This window comes from Bos mutus, chromosome 11 (genome assembly GCF_027580195.1).
Source record: "Bos mutus isolate GX-2022 chromosome 11, NWIPB_WYAK_1.1, whole genome shotgun sequence".
Lineage (NCBI taxonomy): Eukaryota > Metazoa > Chordata > Mammalia > Artiodactyla > Bovidae > Bos > Bos mutus.
This window is the reverse complement of record NC_091627.1, coordinates 1,609,093-1,629,652: the sequence shown is the minus strand read 5'-3', so window position 1 is coordinate 1,629,652 and position 20,560 is coordinate 1,609,093. Positions and strand designations below refer to the sequence as shown.

Below are 20,560 nucleotides of genomic sequence, written 5' to 3'. Positions count from 1 at the left end.
CCCACCACACCTGGCGCTTGGCAGCCGGGCATGTTAGATGCTCCCCGGGGCCCCACGAGTTTAGAATCACCGACTGGCTGGGTGGATCTCAGTGTTGCCAGCGTTTGATCGGCAGAATGGGCAGGACGAACCCCGGCCTCCAGGTCTCGCAGGGTTCAGGTGGCGATGGCTGAGGTCACACATGTTTGCAGCTGTGCTCTTGTCTGTGGCCTGGGAGGGGGACAGGCCCACGAGCTGGGGGTCGGACAGGCAGACGAGACACGACCCGACCTGAAATCTCCGCTGGTGACTGACCTTGGACGGTGATGTCCTCATCTTGAATGAAGCCAGTGGTCTCACTTACAGCCTGGCGCCCATGAGGCCCCCCCGGGGTCGTTGCCTTGTTTCCAGGTTAAAGAGGGGTTTGGTGCGGCCAGGGCATGTAGCGGACGCTTGGAAATAGCCACTGTGTGATGCTGAGTTCTGGATGGCCAGAGGGCACACACGGGGCTGTGGTGGGCTCAGATCCCTCTGCCAGCAGGCATGGGGTTACAGACATGTTACCCCAAGGCCCTGGGCCTGAGGCGGAGCCCCTGGTGGCTGGGGCTCCCCAAGTGCACGGGACAGTCTGGGGTGGCATGGCTGTCCCTGTGCAGCTCTGGTTTGTCACGGGGTCGTAGGGGTTTGGGGCGAGTTTCCCCTATGAGAGGAAGACAGTGCCTCCCAGGAAGTGAGCCCCCAGGCTCCCCATGTCCTGTGACTGGGGAGGCCACAGTCCTTTGAGCCTCCTGGCCAGGGGCCTGTGTCTCCTACCCGTTACCTGGCGTCCTTCTGGTGAAACCCTCTGCCCTCCCCCAGCCGGCCCCGCCTCCGGAGGAGGGGATAGATGACCTGGAGGAAGAGTTCACGGAAGAAACCATCAAGAACCTGGACGAGAGCTACTATGACCCGTACTACGACCCCACCATCTCCCCATCGGAGATCGGGCCAGGCATGCCTGCCAACCAGGACACCATCTATGAGGGGGTGAGTGGCCGCGGAGGGCACCTCCCTGGGCCTCGGGTGGGGACCCCCTGCCTCTTCAGCCATACGGATCTGGTGTAACCTGAGCCTTTTCCCTCCTCCTCCTCCCCTCTCTCTGCATCTCATGAACCCCAGATGGGAGGGCCTCGGGGCGAGAAAGGTCAAAAAGGAGAACCCGCCATCATCGAACCGGTAAGACACTTTCTTATTCTCTCTCTGGAACCGGCAGGGTCAGGGGTCAGGGGTTGCATCCTGGGGGCTTGTGGCGGGTTAGGTAGGATGGGGACCCTACTCTGCTCCCAGGGGACCCCTGAACCTCTGTGCCCCGGGCCACCGTGAGGAACCACTTGACCTCGCGGATGCCGCGTGCTGCTTTGAAAAATCCCTGGGCAGGAGAAGGGTCTGGACCTCGACTGGAGAGGGGTGTCTGCCGAGGTTCAAATGCGTCAGGACCCTTGGTGCCGCACGCCCAGGATCCAGGCGCATCCGTGCCTCCAGTCCCACTCGGGAAGGAGACTTGGCTCTGGGAGGGAGGGAGCCCCCCCACCCCGCCCCCAGGGAGGGCAGAGGGTGTTAGCAGGCCGCGTGGGGACCTGGAGCTGCAGGTCCCGGCTGGGGAGGACCTGTTCTCCCTGCAGCTGGTGAAACAGGTGAGCTTGGTTTTCAGCCCCCTCTAGGGGATTTAAGAAAACAGCTCCACGCCCAAACTCCCATTGAATAAAACTGCTCTGTGCTCAGGGACAGGGCCGGGGGCAAGTTGAACAAAATGACCGTTGATGATGCCTTGACCTTGGGAATAAGCTCCGCATGCCCCTCGTGGGTTTGTGGGTGTTCGCGGGGTCCCACATCCTCTGCCCTCAGGGAGCCATACCTGGTTGGGAGCACCAGGGCCCAGCCCGTGGCCTGAGGCCCCGGCCCTGACCCAGGGCGGGCAAGGAGCCATGTGATCAGCCGGAGGAGGAGGGCTGCCCTGCAGCCGCGTGTGGGGGGCACGGCCTTGGGGGCCGGGAGGATGCTCTGGACGTAGGATCGGGGAGGTCCTGGCTGCCAGGGTCCAGTCCTGACACGCCCCCCAAAAGCAGGAGGGTCACCAGCCTGGGGCCCGGGGCTCGGGCTTCCTCTGCCGCCAGCACCCAGGTCCTGGTGGCTGATCCCAGGGCGTGACTCAAGTGGAGGCTCCAGGGCCCCCCTGATCCCGGGACCCCTGGCATGAGACCTGAGGCGGCGCCCGTCCTTCTGTGGAACTGGGAAGGCTCTTTTGGAGCGTCACCCCCTCAGAGGCACCGGGAGCCAGGGGCCAGGGCGTCAGGACAGGGGACTGGGTGACGGTCGTGCTCTGCGCTTTCCCCACCCCTGGCCTGTCCCAGCTCCCGTGGGGCTGCAGCCACTGGGCACACACAGCCTGTTCTCAGGCTCAGGACGCCCCCTTTCCAGTGCTCCCCGAGGATCCAAGGGAGACAGGGCTTGTCTGGGGTGAGGGATGGGGGTGCAGGGGAAGGGGGCAGGGTGCCAGGGTAGGGGCCCAAGGCCAGGTCGCCCCTTGCTCAGCGACATGAAGCATCCTGACACCAGGATGTCCGACTCTGGGAGGGCCTGCCTGGCATCTCGGTCCGGACGAGCATCCTGTTCGCCCATCCCCCAGCCTGGGCTGCCCCTGTTCGAGGGCCGTAGCGTCCAGATCTGGATGGAGGCTGGTGAGGGGGGCGCGGGGTGTCCAGGCTCCACTGCAGAGGGCGGGTGGAGATGCAGGCTGAGAACAGAGAAGCAGTCCAACACAGCATGTCTGCAGGACGTCTGGTCCAGCCTCTTCCAGGGGGCCATCTGATGCGCTCTGGCCCCATCATTCCCTCCAGCCCAGCCCCTAGCCTGTTCAGAGTACCCGTGGGGTGAGGCCAGTCCCTCTGGGGACACCATGTAAGCAGTTGGAACATCTCAACCTGGAGCATCGCTGGCTGTCCTCAAGTCTTAGCTTCCCATAAACAGAGGGCCGAGCCCTGGGAGACGGCGGAGGTGGTCTTGACACATCCCGGCCTGTGGAGGTCAGGGGGCTGCTTGCTGTCCCTGACCTGCCCCAGTGACCTCCCTCCAGGGCGTGTGACTTGCTCTCCACGGAGATTCCCTGTCTCCCTTGGAATCAGCTCCTCTCTCTCCATCCATCCATCTCAAGGATGTTTCCCGCCAGAGCTGTTTCCCACTGAGATCCGGTACCGGCTGTCATGGGTCAGCATCGCCAGTGGCTCGTTGAAAGGACAGGACCTCCCCCCAGGGTGGGGGGGACTCAGGTCAATGAGACCTGGTGCTCCAGGCTGCGCTGGGCCCTCAGGGACCTGGCGTCTCCCCATCCAGTAGCCCGAGTCACCTGGTGAAGGCCCATTGCAGGCATGTCCAGCCTCCTCCGTGGGTTTAAGGAAGGTTTTCTGGGCCCTGCTGCTTAGCAGATGGACAGCCCGCCCTGAAGAGTTGTGTGGAGCTCGGCTAAGGCTGAGACCCCCTCCTGGCGGATGTGGACTGGGGCCTGTGCAGGAAGACCCCCTCTTTGTGCCTCGGGAGCGCTCCTCCGTGGGGTGGTGGCCGCGGGTCCCTCCCCACTCCTGGGAAAGTACAGGTGCCCCTCCGCCGGGCCCACCCATCCCGCAGCCCCCAGCCCTCCCCAGGCCCGTGACCCTCCTGTGAGGGCCCGCCCCCCCGGGCCGGCTCCCTGAGAACAGAGGCGGCGTGTCCGCGGTGTGGCAGCCAGGGCTGTCTCCCTCAGTCCCGGCTCAGTTCTGAGCCTGCTTCGCTGCCGTGGTCAGAGCAGCCAGGGAAGCCGAGAGTGAGGAGGCGGCCGGAGCAGCTCTGTGCATGCCTCTGCACACACAGCTCTGCGCACACAGCTCTGTGCGCACATCTGTGTAAACACAGGGTGTGTCCTCCCGGTGTCCGGGGGCCCCGGGGGGAGGACGAGGGGCTTGGTCTGCAGGGGCCTGGTGTCTGACAGCGAGGCTGGGGGCTGGAGGCTGCGTGGACCTGGGCTCGGCCGGGGGCGGGGCTGGAGGGGGGTGGGGTGGGGCCCAGCGCGGCCTGTCTGAGCTGTTGGCCCCAAGGGGCCTCGGCCTGTGACCCCCTTCCTCTTGTCCCCCTTGAACCCCCAGGCTGCCGTCTCACCTTCACTGGGCTCTCGGCCTGGGGTCACTGCCCCCTGGGCTGCCATCACCGAGGCCTACCTGGGCACTGCCCCCTGGGACAGGAGGCCAGCAATGGGGCCAGGGGCTGGCCCCCTCTCTGTCCTCTGGCTGGAGGTGCTCAGAGCTTGGTCACTGCGGCCCCCACCACAGCCCCACGGCAGAGGCTGCTGCTTCAGACCCATGCCCAGGCAGGGGGTGTGGACCCAGAGGCCTGGTCCTTGGTCCTGTGGGCCACCCGGCCTGGAAGCCGTCCTCGGGGCTGGGGCTGGGGGGCCAGGTCCACGTTTCGGGATGGGGGAGGCCATCCTAGGGGCTCAGACACTCTCTCTGTCTTTTCCAGGGGATGCTCCTGGAGGGGCCGCCTGGCCCCGAAGGCCCCGCGGTGAGTGTCCTGTTTTATTTCCTGTGACTTGTACGGGGGTCCTCGGGGGTGCAGGGAGGCCCCTTAATGCTCCTGGGTGGAAATCAGGAGCGGACGCCCTGGGGTGGGCACCCGTGCCCACCCGCCCGGCTCCCCACCCCACCCCTGCCCTCTCCTGGCAGGCGGGCACTGCCCTGTGACTGCATCTTTAACTGCCTGATTTCGTGTTTAATTCTAGGGTCTCCCAGGACCTCCAGGAACGATGGGTCCCACAGGCCAAGTGGGTGACCCTGGAGAAAGAGTAAGCACAGCCCCTGGGATCCCGGGCTCTGTGGCCTCACCCGGGCATCCCCCCCGCGTGGGGCCGGCCATGTCCTCACACGCGCGCGTGACCACAACACACCGACGTCCTTCCCCAAACTGCCCTGACCTGGCCACCTCTCACGCCACCCCTTACTGCGCCTGCTCTCTTCTGACGTTTAGGGGTGGACCGTTGCCTGGCCCTGAGCTGGGGACAGCGACACCTGCAAGGAGCTGGGTCGTGAACCCTGGGGGCTCTGGGGAGGCGGTGCACGGCACTGGCCCCGCGGCCGTGCATTTGTGGGGCTCACACTCCGGTGCCTGGGGCTCCCGGGCCCGCGGTGTCCTGCCCCTCACTCCAGCTTCCCTGTTAGAAATCAAGCGACAGACGCTGGAGAACTTGCTCTGGGTCAAGGGGCCTGTCTCCGGCCGCCCTGGGTGGCTGCAGGGGAGACGCGGGCTGAGCCCTGGACGCTGAGATTTCGCTCTGACACCTCGTGGGGGTTTGGGGGTACTGCAGCCCTGTGGCTTCTCGTCCACCTTGACTTTTTCCTTCTTGTTTTCCTGCTGGTCTAATGAACGCGGATGTGAGTGCTGCCAGAGTCAGCGCCACTAACTGGGTGTGGCTGTAGGTTAGGGGCCCTGGGAGCGTGTCTGCACCTAAGAAACGCCTGGCACACGGCCCGGGGCAGAGCGAGGACCTCACGGTTTTGGGCAGGACGTAGCTGGGGTCTGCTTCCGAGGGGGTGTCTGGCTGTCGGGCACCATGGCTTTGAGGCGATGCTCCGGGTGGCGTGAGGTGCCGCCCGCAGACGGAGCAGGGGGCCGCGTGGCCTGAGAGGGCAGCCGGGTCGCACGGGGCACCAGACGGGACTCTTGCCGTGTTGCTTCCCTGAGCCCGTGGCTTGGGGGCCAGAGTAGGGGCCCTGGCTCTGTGGTGGCCTGAGTCACGCCCAGCCTCCCCACGCGTCCATGCAGCTTCCTGCTCGGCTACAGCCGAGTGAGTGAGACAAGCAAGTGAGGGGCCTGTCCTCCCCGCCCAGGACCCGGGATTGCCGTCTCTGAACCAGCTTACTCCACAGGTCTGTGTGAGACGGGGCGACAGCCGTGTCCCCTCACAGAGCATCCTCGGATGGACCCAGGGGTGGGCTAGGTTCAGACGTCAGCGAGAGCAGACGTCTCTCTTAGACGTGGGATGGGACGCCGTCCGCCGGGGCCACGGATAGCACAGACCACGTCTCCTGTCAGCCTTGGCATTGCTTCGAGTGCCCGCCTGTCCACCTGGCACATTCCCCAAGCATGCACAGCTCTGGGCCCTGGTCTGGTGCTGAGGATCTAAATGCTCCTGAAACACCTGGGGAGCGGGGGCCCCTGACCGTGGAAGCTGGGCCTTTTAGAGCTGAGCTCTCTGGAGTTCGAGGCAGGGTCCAGGAGATGGGGACCAGGGTGGGGTAGGCAGAGCCATCAGCTGCTCTGCAGCTTGCTGTTCTTGGAGTTGGAAGGGAAGCCGGCAGCCCCCCGGCCCTCCCGGGCCCCTTCCCAGGGCTGATTCCAGGAGCTGAGCACTGCCCACCCTCGGGGCCAGTTCTCTTCCAAGGATTGTCCCTGCTCACAGCTCAGCATCCTCTCAAGCCCGGATCTCCTGGTAGTCAGCTTGTTAGCCATGAAAGAAGCTGGATGCAGAGTCAGGACCCTGTGCTGCCTCCTGCCAGCAGGGCGACCTCAGGATCCCCGTGGAGGAGAAGGAAAGCTTCACCCTCTTGGGCTTTGTCTGTGGGACTGCAAACTAAACAAAGACCTTAAGAGGAGAAAAGATAAAGCATCTCATTAATATTTCTAATTTCACACGTACAGAGGGCTTCATACAGAAGTGAAAACCTGATAAGTGATTAGACTTGGGAACTTATACACCATTTTATCAAAAACCACTGCACTGTGGAGAAGTGATTGAGAAATACATGTGGGAGGGGGCAGAAACTCGCAGACGGTGAGGGGGGCTTCAGGAAGGTCTGTTTATGCAGACTCACCTGAGGGCCCGCGGTCCCTCTCGAGTGATGGGGTTTCTCCCTTCCCATCATCCTGGTTCGGGGGGGGTGCTGGAGAATTCCCACCACCTCGCAAAGGGAAGCGTGTGTCCTGCTTTTAGGCTGACCAGGGGAGGGCAGCGGCCTTCCCCGCATCTGTGAGTTCTCAGCTGAAGTGGCATGTCTGGCGTGGCCTGTTCTGATCGCCATCATCTGCTTGGCCCCACGTGCCTGTCTGCACCTGAGAGCTGCTCGCCAGGGAATCTGCAAGATCCCCGCCCACTGCCCCTGCCTGCCCTGATCCTGGGACTCTGCAGCTCTTCTTTTTTTCAAAATGAAGTTACTTATTTCTTTACGTATTTTTGGCTGTGCAGGCGTTTCTCCAGTTGTGGAGAGCAGTCTCCTCTCTAGCTGTGGCAGGCTTCTCTATTGCAGAGCGTGGGCTCTGGGCACGCTGGCTAGATTTACGCTCATGTCTGAGGACTGGACATAGCCCGGGTCCCTGCCACGCGGCCAAGATGCAGCGTCCACTGAGGCCCGTAGGAAGCTTCCAGCTCTGCAAAGGCCGTGGCAAGTGACCGCGGCTACCCACAGGGCAGACTGTTGTACCGTCTCCTGCCTCCTGGGGGCTGGGTGTGGGGCTTGGCCCCCCGGTGTCCCTGGGTGCCCGGGACGTCTTTCATGGAGCCATCCTACTCGGGACACCTGGTTAGTCACCTGCTCTGCACAGCCGGGTGTCTCCGTGAGGTCCCGGCCACAAGCCGTGGTGATGCGGGCCTTCCCTGGGGGAGGTGGGGCCGTCCTCTCTGTGAGCTGCTCACCCCCCTGCCACGTTGTCATGAGGCCTCACTAGCATGGAGCTGGGGCCACCTGAGTCTCCTTGTTCACCCTCAACCCCCTGGAAGCCGGAAGGACCCTTTTTCATATTAGGGAGCATGCGGGGTGGGGGTCATCCCGAGAGGCGTGGGCTGGAAGCAGAAACCCCCAGTGTCTCCCTCCAGGCCTGTCTGGCCTCCTGGGCTCAGAAGATGTCAGTGAGCTTGTCTGGGACTTCCCGGCCCTCTCCTGCAACAGGGCGTGACCAAGGCAGTCCTTGGGGGAGGGGTGCAGCTTCCCCCCAGGCTCTGGCCCCAGCCACAAGGGTAGCCAGTGTTCAGATCTAGATCAGGAAGTGACCACTGCGAACGCCTCTGGCCTCCCCAAACTGCGACTGTGCAGGAGCAGACCTGAGCGAACCACCCCGACGCTGAGGGTCTGAGGGCTGATGCGGCCCCTCTCTCCTTTTCCCGGCCTCTCTGAAGCGGGAAAGCAGAAGTATCCCAGCCTGAAGACTCTCCTGGTCTCTGGCGCTCCCCACCCAGCCTGCTGCCTCTCTCTGTTGTGGGCCGCGGCTGGGCTCTGCAGCCGGACATGAGCCCCGACCCGCCTGCTGCTGAGTCGCGGGCTCTGGATCAGCGGGGCTGGAGCCGGCAGCCGCTTTCACAGTGTCTGAGCTCTCTGTTCCCTCTTGTCTGCACCAGCGCGACGCCAGGACGGCCTTGGGAGAGCCCTCTGTTGACCCGGAAGGGCCCTTGTGTCTGTGCCTGGTCCGCGTGTGGCCTGCCCCGCAGCACCAGCGCTTTACAGCGTCTGCCTGGCCGGCTCAGGGCAGCGATCAAAAGACACACAGAGGCCAGGCGGCTCTTCTTAGGTCGCCCTGAACCTGGTGGCTGGGCCGAGCCCTGCGTCCGCCACAGGCCATGGACAGAGCGGCCCTGTCCTCAGCTCGAGTCCAGTGGAGGGCGGCGGGGCGGCTGGGATGCAGACCCCTATTTTGGCTTGGGGGGCAGAGTCTTTGAGACACAGACCCCAGGGCCTGGCAGAGTTTGGCTGACAGCTTTTTTGAGCAGCGCTGAATACAGAGAATACAGGCGTGGCGTTGCATGGGACTCGCATCAGATTTTAAGGTGTCAGGAGGATCCCTTAAAACAGGGGGGTTTCTCCCACAGGCAAGCCTTCCCTCTCTTGCGGGGTTTCCAGACTTTTGTCTGTCTACCAACATGCTCTTGGGAATTGTTTTCAGTGTAGTTGATAACGTCAGCACAAGGGCAAAGACGCTTTGGGGCCCAAGGTTGAATTTTCACCCCTATGGCTTAGAAAGCACAGGAGGGGGTCTTAGTGGGTGAGGGGCTGCCCCAGTGTGCTTCCTGGTTTCCAGCACACACAAACACACACGCGCGAGCCCACACGACATGGGCGTGGACACTACATGGACGGCCTCGCATCCCTGGGACACACGGACTCTAAGCTCTGAGTCGGGGGTTTGCGTCGGGATCGACTCAGAGGCAGAAAGCTCAGCGGTGAGCAGCTGTCAGGGTAGAATTTCCGAGAGGAAGTCTGGCTGGCAAAGCACATCCTGGGTTTTTCTTTTTTAAGTAAATTTTATCCTCTGGGAATTTATTTATTTATTTTTTTTTCGAAAATGGCAAGCAAGGACCATTTAGCTGTGCCTGTGAGCAATAAAAAGTCGGGGTGGGGGTATCGCAGAGACCCTCTGACCCAGCAGTTCTGCTTCTGAGCACCCGCCTAAGAAAGACGGTGAGAATCTCCCCTGGCGGTCCAGTGGCTGGGGCTCCACACTCTCACTTCTGGGGCTCAGGTTCCATCCCTGGATGGGAAACTAAGATTCCACGTGCCGCATGGCTCAGCCAAAAAAAAAAGAGGGAAGAAAGATGCCTGAAGCTTCATCACGGCAGCCTGTGTCCTAATGAAAACTGGACTCAAACATGCATCAGAGGAGGACGGATTCAATCAGTGAGGAGCCTGTGAGGGCGGGGACCTCTGACGCCATTGGAAGGAGTGAGGCCGAGCTCGCAAATAGACCTCCACGTGCGGCAGAGGGAAGGCGCAGACTGCAGGACACGCGTGCAAGACCATCTCCTTAAAGGGGAACCGCCCCCCGCCGCTCCGCCCGTGGACTCACAGGCGTGATTCGTATTGCGTGTTCGGTGTGTGTGCTTCCGGCCTCCCTGGGCACCTACAGGCTTTTATCCTCAGCTACTCCTGGAGAATCAAGAGGGAGCCTTCACGTTCCACTTTGCAGGCATCTGTTTTCTGCCACATTTCACAAGAGGAGGGATCGGCCCTGGAGTAAAACGACCGCAAAGGAGAAGACGGGCGGGTGGGGGTCCGGCCCGGGCCGGGCGTGCCCTTCTCGGCCCATCTGGGGTGGACCCCTCGTGCTTGGTCCTCTGGGCCGGGGCTTGGGAGTCAGTTGCGTCTGCCCCGGGAGCGTCACGCTGCAGTCGTGAGTGCCTGCTGCATGTAGGGCTCCACTGGCACCCCGCTGTGGGCCGGTGGCGGTCCCTTTCACTGAGGGGCGTGAGCTGCACTTGTCTGCACGTGAACCTCGCCCACGGCAAGCTGCTTGGGCGTCTGCCTCCGTGAAAAGCTGAGCGATAAAAACACTTTTTTGACAAGAAGCCATATTATTCATGTTCAGGGGTCTTTGCAGGCGGTGCTAGTGGTAAAGAACCCGTCGGCCAATGCGGGAGACATCAGAGACGAGGGTTCGATCCCTGGGTCAGGAAGCTCCCCTGGAGAAGGAAATGGCACCCCACTCCAGTACTCTTGCCTGGGGAATCCCAGGGACAGAGGGGCCTGGTGGGCTGCATACACTCCATGGGGTCGCAAAGAGTCGGACGCGACTGAAGCGACAAGGCACACGTGCATCCATGCCACATTCACCTAGGCCTGACCTGGGCCAGAATCAGTCAGAGGCTCTGCCAGGGACTGGGGGTGTCGGGGACCAGCGCTGAGCGCTGAGGTGCTGTCTGTGCAGAGGTGGGGCCTCAAAGTGCTCAGGAGGCCTTGTGTCCCCATGCGTCCCCCCGGGAACGCCAGCCCCTTGCGTCCGTCCAAACGAGGGGACGCAGCCAGTGCAGCATCTGCTCCACCGGCACAGCTGAGGGGCCTGGGGATGAGCTGGCCTCTCGGACATCAGCACCGGGGGGACACTCGGCAGGGACGCTCCTGGGGCCGTGGGAGCCCCGATGCCTCGCCCCTGCCTGCCTCCCACGGGGTGGCCTCTGCCGCTCTAGATCGCAGACTCCAGGCTTTCTGCCTCTCCCCTCGGCTCTGCTCTGGTCCGGGGTCTCCTCAGCCTCAGCCCACAGTGAAGCCCCCTCCTCCGGGCTCAGGATCTGCCCTGCCCGCGCCCGGGTCCTGCGTTGCTCTGTGCTTGCAGTGTGCTTCCCGCGGGCCCTCGCTTCGCCCCCTCACGTCGCCCCAGTCCAGCTCCCTCCCGGGCCCTGACCCACTCTCCTGCCTTCTGTCCGCAGGGTCCCCCTGGACGCCCAGGCCTTCCTGGCGCTGACGGGCTGCCCGGCCCTCCTGGAACTATGCTTATGCTGCCTGTGAGTGTACCTGCGGGGGTGGCGCTGGGGTGGGCAGGCTCAGGGCTCAGAGTTGGGGGGGGTCCCTGGGCTGCTTCCAGGGGTCGATCCCCTGACCACAGATGGGCTCCAGCCTAGGCCAGCCTTCCTGTGGAGATAGCTCCTGGGAGTGTCCTGCTGGCCCGGCAGGGTGGACACCAAGGTCGGGGTCTCCACCTCTGACAGCATCCAGGGCGGGAGCAGAGCCCAGCTCTGCAAGAAGCTGTGTGGCGTCCATCTCCATCACCGCACACCTGCCCTCTCCCTTGGACCCCTGAGCCACCCACTCCCTCCTTGAATGTGACCTGCTCCTGACCCTAGGGGTCTGCAGAGGACCCGGGCCACCTCCCTCTCGGGGAGCCCAGGCCAGGGGGGCGAGTGTGGAGGGCTGGTCTGGACTGACGTCCGTTTCTCCCTGAGCCCATGTGCCCCTCCGCATGGGCGTTGGCACGGGGCAAGCCCAGGCTGGGAGGGCGAGTGTGGAGGGCTGGTCTGGACTGATGTCCATTTCTGCCTGAGCCCGTGTGCCCCTCTGCATGGGCGTTGGCACGGGGCTCTGGGGTCTCAGGGAGATGCCATGGATGCTGGGGTAGGGGAGAATCCCCAGAGCTGGAATTGTCGGGCAGAGACGGGCAGCCCTGTGCGGGCAGTCGGGTGGCGTAATAAGCAGGGGGGAGGCCCGGGACTGGAAGCTGCCAGCCAGCCCCCCCGAGGCTCTGCTGTCACCTGAGAGGCCGCTGGACACCCTCAGCCCTGGGGTCAGAATGGACGCCCACGTCCGTGCACCCCCAGTGACCCCAGTCTTACATCTGCAGTTCCGGTTCGGAGGGGGCGGCGACGCGGGCTCCAAAGGACCCATGGTCTCCGCGCAGGAGTCCCAAGCTCAAGCCATCCTGCAACAGGCCCGGGTGAGTGGGCTGGGGCGTGGGGTGGCTCGGAGCCCAGCTTGCAAGGTTGCTGACTTGGGGTGCTCACCTGGGACTCAGGAGCCCGTGGGGGTGTCCAGTCATCCCTGTGCATTTGGGGGCCCTGGTGAGCACCAGGAGAGGTGGGGGAGGCTTCTCAGGGGTCCCTTGTCCACACCAAGGGCCCAGGTTCCCAGATATGGACACGGCTGCTGAGCCCCTCTGGCTTCTGCTGACCCCGTCTTCTTCAACCATCTACTGCCTCCCCCCCGGCTCTGGGATGGACAGACCCCACGTCCTCCTGGGGGGCCCCTTGTGATGAGGCTGGGCCGAGCCTGAACCTTGGGGTCGGGGGAGCTGGTGGGCTCCAAAGCCCCTCGCTCAGCCTGAGGGTCCCAAGGAGCCTCCTTACCACTCTGCTCTCGGCAAACGAGCTGATGAGTGAATTGCGTTTTAATTGACGAGGCTCCAGATTGCTGATTGCTGTTGACAAGAGCAAATGCCACCCGGCGGGGTGGGCCATCCTTCCTTGGAGTGCCCGTAATGGGGCGTCGCAAGGAGCTGCTGAGGAGTCCCTCGCTTGGTGATATTTATGTAGCTCTGTCACCGCGGATAGATGCTAATGATCAGAGTGCATGGATAATGAATTACAGGGCAGCGAGTACGGAGTCGTTGCCATGGAGCAAATTGCTGTGTGATGCAGTCAGCAGGCGACAGACCCCATCCCCTGCCACTGGGCTTATTGACGGGCCGGCCTGGCTGGCCTTTGAATCTGTGGGTGTGTTGACTGAAGCCAAGTGGGTGATGGGCTCCTAAGATTTTGTAACACAGAATCTTCCAAAATTGAAATGGCATCATGCAGGGAACAGTTGCACAATGGGTGTGGAAGAGGCCCTTTGAGAAAGCGGGCGGGAGTGAGCCTCAGCAGCGGGCAGGCAGCGGGCACCTGGGCAGGGTTGCAGGGGTGCCGCCCGTGGCTGGGGCAAGAACTTCATTCACCCCTGAAGGCTCCCCGATGTAACCCCCGGGCGCTGGAAGTGCCTCTCGGGGAATGTGTGATTCAGCTCGTGCGCAACACATGCCCAGCCAGCCCCCCAGGGCAGCCGCGTTTCATGCTCCCTGTGAGGGTGTGGGGCTGATGGCGGGGCAGGTGGGGAGAAGGAAGGGTCAGCCCAAGGCTCTGGGCACCCACCCCAAAGTGGTGAGTGGGCACCCACCCGGCTGCCGCCCTGCTGGTGCTTGTCGCTGGGAGCCCAGAGGATTGGAGGAGGGGGGTCCGGGGTCCCTGTGACCTCCCGCCACAGAGGCTCCTGTCCTTGGCCTCTCACACCGGCCCTTCCCACCTGTCAGGACAGGTGAACCAGCCGCTTCTCAGCATGTCCCATTTGCCTTGCAGCTGGCGTTGAGGGGGCCTGCTGGCCCAATGGGTCTCACTGGGAGACCGGGTCCCATGGTAAGTCATCTTGGGGTGTGGGGGTGGGTGCCGCCCACTGGCCCCTGCCCATCAGGCTCCCAGCTCACCGGGTCAGAGCATCTTGCGGTGGTTGGGTTGGGGGGGTGTGCCCTGAGCACCAGAGGCCTGGGCTGCCCTCGGAGCAGGGAAGCCCTTGCACTTACACTGACCACGACTCTGCCTGACCAGCCCAGGGGCTCCCAGCCTCACCAGCCCGGGGGCTCCAAGCCTCTTTCTTTTGAGGCTGTTTACCATCCTGACCAGTTCAGCGTGAGGCAGACCCTGATTCCCGCCCGACTCCTTGGGCAGCGTGTGCCGGGCATCCCAGGGCCAGGGAGAGGGGTCTCCGGGGGTTTGTGTGGCCCTTACAGTTGCAAGGAGCCGGGGCATCGAGGCGCACAGGGCCCTCTCTCTGTCCCTGGGAGGGGGTGGGCTTGGCCCCTGGCCCTGGGGTGTATTTCGTGCCCTCCCGGCATCTGGCAATCTTGCCCTCCAGTGGACAAGGGTGTCCACACACGGCCCTGGACTGCGGGCTGTGACGGACGGTGGGCAGATCCGTCCTGGAGAGAAGTGAGCGTGTGCTGAGCCCAGGGGTCCCCCGCGTGCCCGTCCAGGGTTTCCTTCCAACCCGGGACGAGATGCAAACCAGTTAAAAGACTGCTCGTCCCTCGGGTGTGTCCAAGGCGGCAGGCGGGCTCTGTGGGGGCCCTGCCCAGGCGCAGCCCCGGGTCCTTCACCCCCTCAAGTCCTCCCCAGCCACCCCTGCAGCCTGTGTACCTGTGCTGGGCACCCCCTAACCAGGCGTGTCTCCCCAGGGCCCTCCCGGGAGCGGAGGTCTGAAGGGTGAGCCAGGAGACATGGGGCCTCAGGTATGTACCCCGGGGCCGCCTTCTCTCTGGGAAGATGGAGCCCTGTCACCGCCTCTGGTCAGGGAAGCGGAGTGTGGGGAGCTGCCCTCTCTGATGCAAAGCTGGAGGCGGAGCAGCCGTGGGGTCCGGAGCGGGACTGCGCGGGCTGCTTCCCATCCTGCCCTGGCTCAGGGCCGCGGACCCTGCGCCTGTCTGCGTGACGCCACGTGCTGACAGCTGGGCGGCCGGGGGGATGAGCACGGGGTCCAGGCTTGGCTTTGTCCTCCAAGAAGCGGACACGCTACTGACCTTTGCCCTCTGATCCCGGACAGGGTCCGCGGGGTGTGCAGGGCCCGCCTGGCCCGGCAGGAAAGCCTGGGAGAAGGGTGAGTGTTTCTCGGCGGGAGTCGGCGCTGCGTTTGCGGTGGTGGTGCTGAGTCTCGCTGGCCGGGCTCCCCCGCCTTCAAAGGACACGTCTGTGTCCAGGGCTGGGTGGGTCCCATCCCACTGCAGCGAGCCCCCCTGCACCTAGCCTCTGTCCGGAGCATCTGAACACAGTCCAACGTGTTCTTTTAAAGCGGAGCATAGTTGCTTTGCACTCTTGTGGTGGTCTCCGCTGTGCAACGGTGTGAGGTGGCTGAGAGCACAGCTGGAGCCCCTCCGTCCTGAGTTGCCCTCCCAGCACCCCCGCCCAACCCCTAGGTCATCACAGAGCCCTGAGCTGAGCTCCCTGTTAACCCACATTTTGAATTAAAGCAGTTTCCCAGGTTCTTTGGGAGCAAGCATGTAAAAGACAAAATGATCAGTGGTCCTTCCTTCTCTGGGGCAGCCTCATTTCTCCAGAAACGGCTTCGGTTTTGTTGGGGGAAATAGCCGGGTGGCTTCTCAGACCCCCGCCGCACCTCCCCCGTCCCAGCCTCCGAGATTCTCTGTCTGGGCTGGCACGTCAATAGAGGGAACTGCTTTGCCTCCGGGTTACCGTCGTGACTGACAGAGGGCGCATGCCTTTCTAACCCAACATAAATTCATGAGCAGCGTCCACGCCAGCTGGGGAAATCCTAATTAACCCACATCAGACTCTCACTAGCAGATCTTTCCATCAACTGACTGTTTCTGCTGAGTGAAAGGAATGCTCATTTCTCGTGTCGATGAACCTCTCTGCAAGGACGTTGATCACTGGTCGCCAGTTGCTGCTCTAGTTGCAAAGCACTCGAGGCAAAAAAGAGTCACTCCCTAGTGGTCTGGGGGCCTCCATCCTGGGAGTTAATCGTAGTTAGAAGGGAAGTTACAGAGTGAATGGCTCTCAAGCACGGCTGTCTCGAGTTGGCCCCTCAAGGCCCCAGGTCCACGGGCAGAGGGGTACACGGCCGATTCTGAAAGGGCCACCTTTTAGATCCCTGACCCCTGCTGGAATTCAGCGGTCCGTGGCAGACACTTGGGTGGTTTATGGTGGTGTTGTGCCTGCTCTGAGGTTCAGGATGGTCAGGCCTGGGAAGATGAGAACCTGTGACCAGCAAGCCGGGACTCCTGGTCTGGGTCCTCTGGGCCAGCCCGCTGCGGGGGCTGTGGGGCCCTCTGTCTGACGTCACAGGGAGCCGCTCCTTAGAGCCCTCCGTGCGCTGGCCTCTGCTTTGTGCTGACACCTTGGCCTGCTCTGTTCCAGGGCCGAGCCGGCAGTGACGGAGCGAGAGGGATGCCTGGGCAGACTGGCCCCAAGGTAGGTGCCGGTCACCGCCCCCTGGTGTCCGTGGTCAGCATCGCCCCTGCCGTCGACCTGTGAGGACTATGGCGATGACGGGCGAGTGCACTCGTCCGGGGGCAGGAGGGTCAGTTTGGATCCGCCCCTCTGGCACGTGGACGAGAAGACAGGACTCAGCGGGGTGAATTTCATGGGTCACTCAAGTCCAAGGGCAGGAAGTCGTCTTGCCCAGGTTGCGGAGTCTGAGCTCCGCGGGGTTGCAGGGAGCAAGTAGACATTGTACTCGGGGAGCTCAGGTGTGTTTGAGGGCAGCCTCTGCCTTGGCTGAGGAGGCTGCAGCCCAGGGCAGCCCACGACCCTGGCCGCCGTGGTGCGGCGGGCCTGTCCCTCTGTCCCCGAATCTGGGGTGGACCAGCCCTGTTCTTGGTACCCATCCTTCTCGCCCTGCAAGAGTTTGTCCAGGGCTGTACGAGGAGCCCACAGTGGGGATGGCAGCTGTTCTCAGGGGTGCTGCCCCTGCCCACCCCACAGCTGGCGTGGGTCGGCCCCCGGGTGCCCCCTGTGAGTCCTGAGCGAACGTGGAGCCCTCCTGGTCTCAGGGAGCTTTGGTGACAAGAGGAGAAGCTCCTGAGTCTGTCCAGTCGGTGACCGTCTTGTTTCAACAGCAAAAAGACTTCAGGCTGGACTAGCCTTCCCTCGTGTGGTTTGCAGCACACACGAGGCGGGCAGCTGGGCCCCAGGAGGCCCCCTGGGTGGCGGGAGGAGGGCTGGCCGGGGAGCCGGGGTGCCCGAGGGCCCAAGGGCAGTGCTGAGCCGTGCACCGCACGAGAAGGTGCACCTCCGGGGTGTGGGCGCCGCTCTGGGCCCTGGCGTGTCGCGGTGAGGGGCACAGGCAGCCAGCGGGCACATGACTGCATGTGCACGCACACTCACGGACTCTGCAGCCCTCAGCGTCTGAGGCCTCAGCGTCTCCGTGGACAGGTCTCACTGTCTGTGGCCCTGGGACAGAAGCCATTTGTCTCTGTGTGGCCTTGGTTGGGGTTTTGGGAAAAGAGATGGGAACGTGGACCCAGGGCTGTGGCTGGTGTGCTGGGGGGTGGCCAGTGGGGGCCCTGGGTGTGCAGATGCTGTGTGGACCGCCACCCGGGGCCCACAGAGGGGCCGTGGGGCCTGCGCTGAGCTGCCCTCTGTCCTCCCCGCAGGGTGACCGCGGCTTCGATGGCCTGGCGGGGCTGCCGGGGGAGAAGGGCCACCGGGTGAGTGAGTGCTGTCTGGGGGCCTTGGGGAGAGGTGCTATTGAGGGCCCTTCGGGGCAGGCTTAGGCTTCCTGGGGGGCCGGGCCCTCGATCCCAGGGTGGTCGCTAAGTGAGCCTCGTGGAGGGGAGCTGGACATGGACAGGACGTCCTGGGGACGTGAGCTCAGCCCACGGAGGGCCCGATTCTCCCCAGCTGCTGACGGCGGAAGGGCCACCAGGGTCCGTCCCTCAGGGGGGCGAGGCAGCAGGAGGCCCCCTCTGCTCAGGGGCCTCCACACCGTCAGGAAACCCGACAGCTGCCCTTGCGGGGGCGGCCAGAACTCCCTGCACCACTAAAGGGCGACTCCGGGACGCGGGCCGGCCCCACGTGGCCTCCCTGTGAACGGCCGTCGGGGCGGGGGCTGCGGCCCGGCTCGTCTGACGCGACTCAGGCATCCGCAGCCGACGCTCCCAGCAGCTCCGTGACGGTTCCTCCCTCACCTGTTTTCTCTGATGCTGTCAATTCTTTGATGCTTTGGCACATCCTGGACACGCAGGCACATGCGTGTGTGTACGGCACACGCGTGTGCACACACGAGCGCCCACACACGTGTTGGCTTTGTCACACGACTCACCCATCACGCCTGTGCTGCCTTGGGAGCGGCTGTAGCGCTGTAGCCAGAGCTGCTGCGCCCACTCTCCAACCCCCCACCCCGGGGACCCCGATCAGGGCCACCGACGAGCAGGCGCTGAGCGCCAATGGTGTGCAGGGCCTGAGGCTGCAGGGTGCCGAGTGGGCCAGCGCTGACCCTCACAGTGCGGAGCGGTGGCCCTTTCGGGGGCAGCATGGGGCTGGGGTGCAGCCTGCTTCATAGGGAGAGGTCGGCGGGGTGCCGCTTGGACCCTGCCGCGGGTCCTGGGGTGCCCGTGGGACCTCGGTGCCACCCTAGCTGACCCGCCTCCAGGACTTTGAGCCCGGGGGAGCGTCCTGCCGGCCAGCCATGCCTCCCAACGAGCCAGAAGGCACCGTGTTTTCCGAACAGTCCTCTGTGACTCTGGGAAAGGCCCGGGAGTGGGGTGGGACTTTCAGCCTCAGAAGCAGATGAAATGGGGGCCTTGAGACAGCCGTGCGTGCCCGCCCAGGGGGCTGGTGCTGACCCTGCTTGCCTTCCTAGGGCGACCCTGGCCCGTCCGGCCCACCGGGACCTCCGGGGGAAGACGGAGAAAGGGTACGTACCCCACTGCATGTTGGGCGCTCCGCCGCCCGTCTCCTCTGAAGACTGCAGGCGCTGGTGGCAGCCAGCACCCACGTCGGCGGCGGGGAGGCAGGGGCGTCAGTGAGCTGCACCCAACTTCCTTCCGGTAGACACGGCTCTTGGACCTTGAAGCTGACGGATGTGGGCGTCCTCAGCCCTCTGACTGGTTGCCCCAGGGCGTGATCTCTGGAAAGCCATTGTAGGGGAGCTGATGAGCTCAGCATCTGAGCGAGGGGCAGATGGAGGCCGCGAGGGGCGGAGTGCGGGCTCTGCGGAGGGAGGGAGGCGGAGAGAGCCCCGAAAGTGACTGTCCTTGCCCTGGAGGTGGGGCAGACTGATGGGCGTGTGTGGACCCAGCAGGGAGGGATGCTGGGGGCCTGGGCTTTGCCTCCATCCTCCGTCTGTCTGTCTGTCTGTTATCTATTTACCTCTGGAGAAGGAAACGGCACCCCACTCCAATACTCTTGCCTGGAGAATCCCATGGACGGAGGAGCCTGGTGGGCTACGTCTATTTATCTATCTTTAAATTTCCTGTCGTCCGCCTACGTATCTGTGCGTGCATCTCTCCATCTGTGATCTGTTAATCACCCATCTCTTATCAGTTTATCTCTCGTCTGTCTGTCTGTCTGCCTATCTTTAAAGCTGTAACTGTCATCCATCATCTTTCCGTCTCTGTCTGCTTTCTGCCAGGCAGTTTATCTTTCGTCTCTCTCAGCACCTGGCAGGTAACCAGGGATGTTTTCTGCCCGGGGCTGTGGTCTGTGAGCCATGACCTCACCTTTCACCTCCAGGAGTAGGACGCGCCAGGCCTTCCCTGCTGGCGCAAGGGCTAGTAGTAGCCCTGGCGTTTGCTGAGGCAGCCCCGGGCCGAGGCTCCGGCAGAGCTGAAGGGAGGGCGTCTCTCTGGGGCCCAGGCCGCGTGGCGTGTCCCTGATCTCTGCCTCTCTTCCCCACACAGGGCGACGATGGGGAAGTCGGGCCCAGAGGGCTGCCTGGGGAGCCCGTAAGTGCACAGACCGGGTGGGATTCTGTGTCTCTCGTTGATGTTCTCGGATCGACTCAGGGCCCAGATTAGACAGGGCTCAACCTTGAGACAGACGAATCTGGGGACTCTGGGGAACGGAATGGGGGACCACGGGGAGGTGAACAGGGCCGCGCTGAGGAGTCGGTCTGAGCCTGGGTCAGGGAGAGAACTGCAGGGTCCGGGGTCTGTGATGGAGGGCCCCGGGGTCAGCGTGCACCCGCTCGCTGGGACTGAATCACCCCCCAGGTGTCTGCTTAGCCTCCAGGGAGGCTCATCCATACCACACTCCTCTAAGCCGGGCCTAGGCGATGCCTTCTGGGTTATTCACTTCTGAAAACATTTATGTGAGTGGGTATTAAAACCGTGAAGCACATTTAAGTGGCAACGGACGTGGGGACAGTTGTCTCTTGTGCGGCGTCTGAGAAGGTTCTGTCAGAGTGAAGGGCCCTTGAAATCAAGCGCCGGCTGGTGTGGGGTGGGAGCGGCCACGACGGCAGGCAGTGACCCCCCGAGGGCGTGGGGCAGCGCCCACCCAGCCGGGGATGGGGACTGAGCCCCGACCAGTCCTGGCCCCCCCTCACCCCTGGTCCCCAGGGCCGAGGCCGAGAGCTGGGGTGGGGTGAGCAGAGGAAGCAGGCGGGGAGGGGTGTCGGCCACACTCCCCGGGCAGCAGAGACATCGGGAATTGGGGGGCTGAGAGGGGAGGCGGGGCGGGGGCCGGGATTCTGGGCCGAGTCTGACGGTCTCTGCTCTTCTCTCCTGCAGGGGCCGCGAGGTCTGCTGGGGCCGAAGGGGCCCCCAGGCCCCCCTGGACCGCCCGTAAGTCCCCTGCCTGTCTGCCCCGTCCCTGCCCCCAGCTGTGCCCCTGCAGTCCTGC

The 20,560-nt window shown here is 63.7% G+C and overlaps 1 protein-coding gene across 1 annotated transcript in view; it reads left to right on the top strand.

The window, feature by feature from the left end:
• COL5A1 (collagen type V alpha 1 chain) overlaps positions 1-20,560 on the top strand; it is a 148,248-nt gene that overhangs the window by 62,895 nt on the left and 64,793 nt on the right. The window contains 14 exon segments of the mRNA XM_070378676.1: positions 838-1,005; positions 1,138-1,194; positions 4,507-4,548; positions 4,766-4,828; positions 11,171-11,245; positions 12,079-12,171; positions 13,565-13,621; positions 14,437-14,490; positions 14,802-14,855; positions 16,133-16,186; positions 17,371-17,424; positions 18,579-18,632; positions 19,618-19,662; positions 20,449-20,502. Of these exon segments, the coding sequence (XP_070234777.1) occupies positions 838-1,005; positions 1,138-1,194; positions 4,507-4,548; positions 4,766-4,828; positions 11,171-11,245; positions 12,079-12,171; positions 13,565-13,621; positions 14,437-14,490; positions 14,802-14,855; positions 16,133-16,186; positions 17,371-17,424; positions 18,579-18,632; positions 19,618-19,662; positions 20,449-20,502 (924 nt within the window).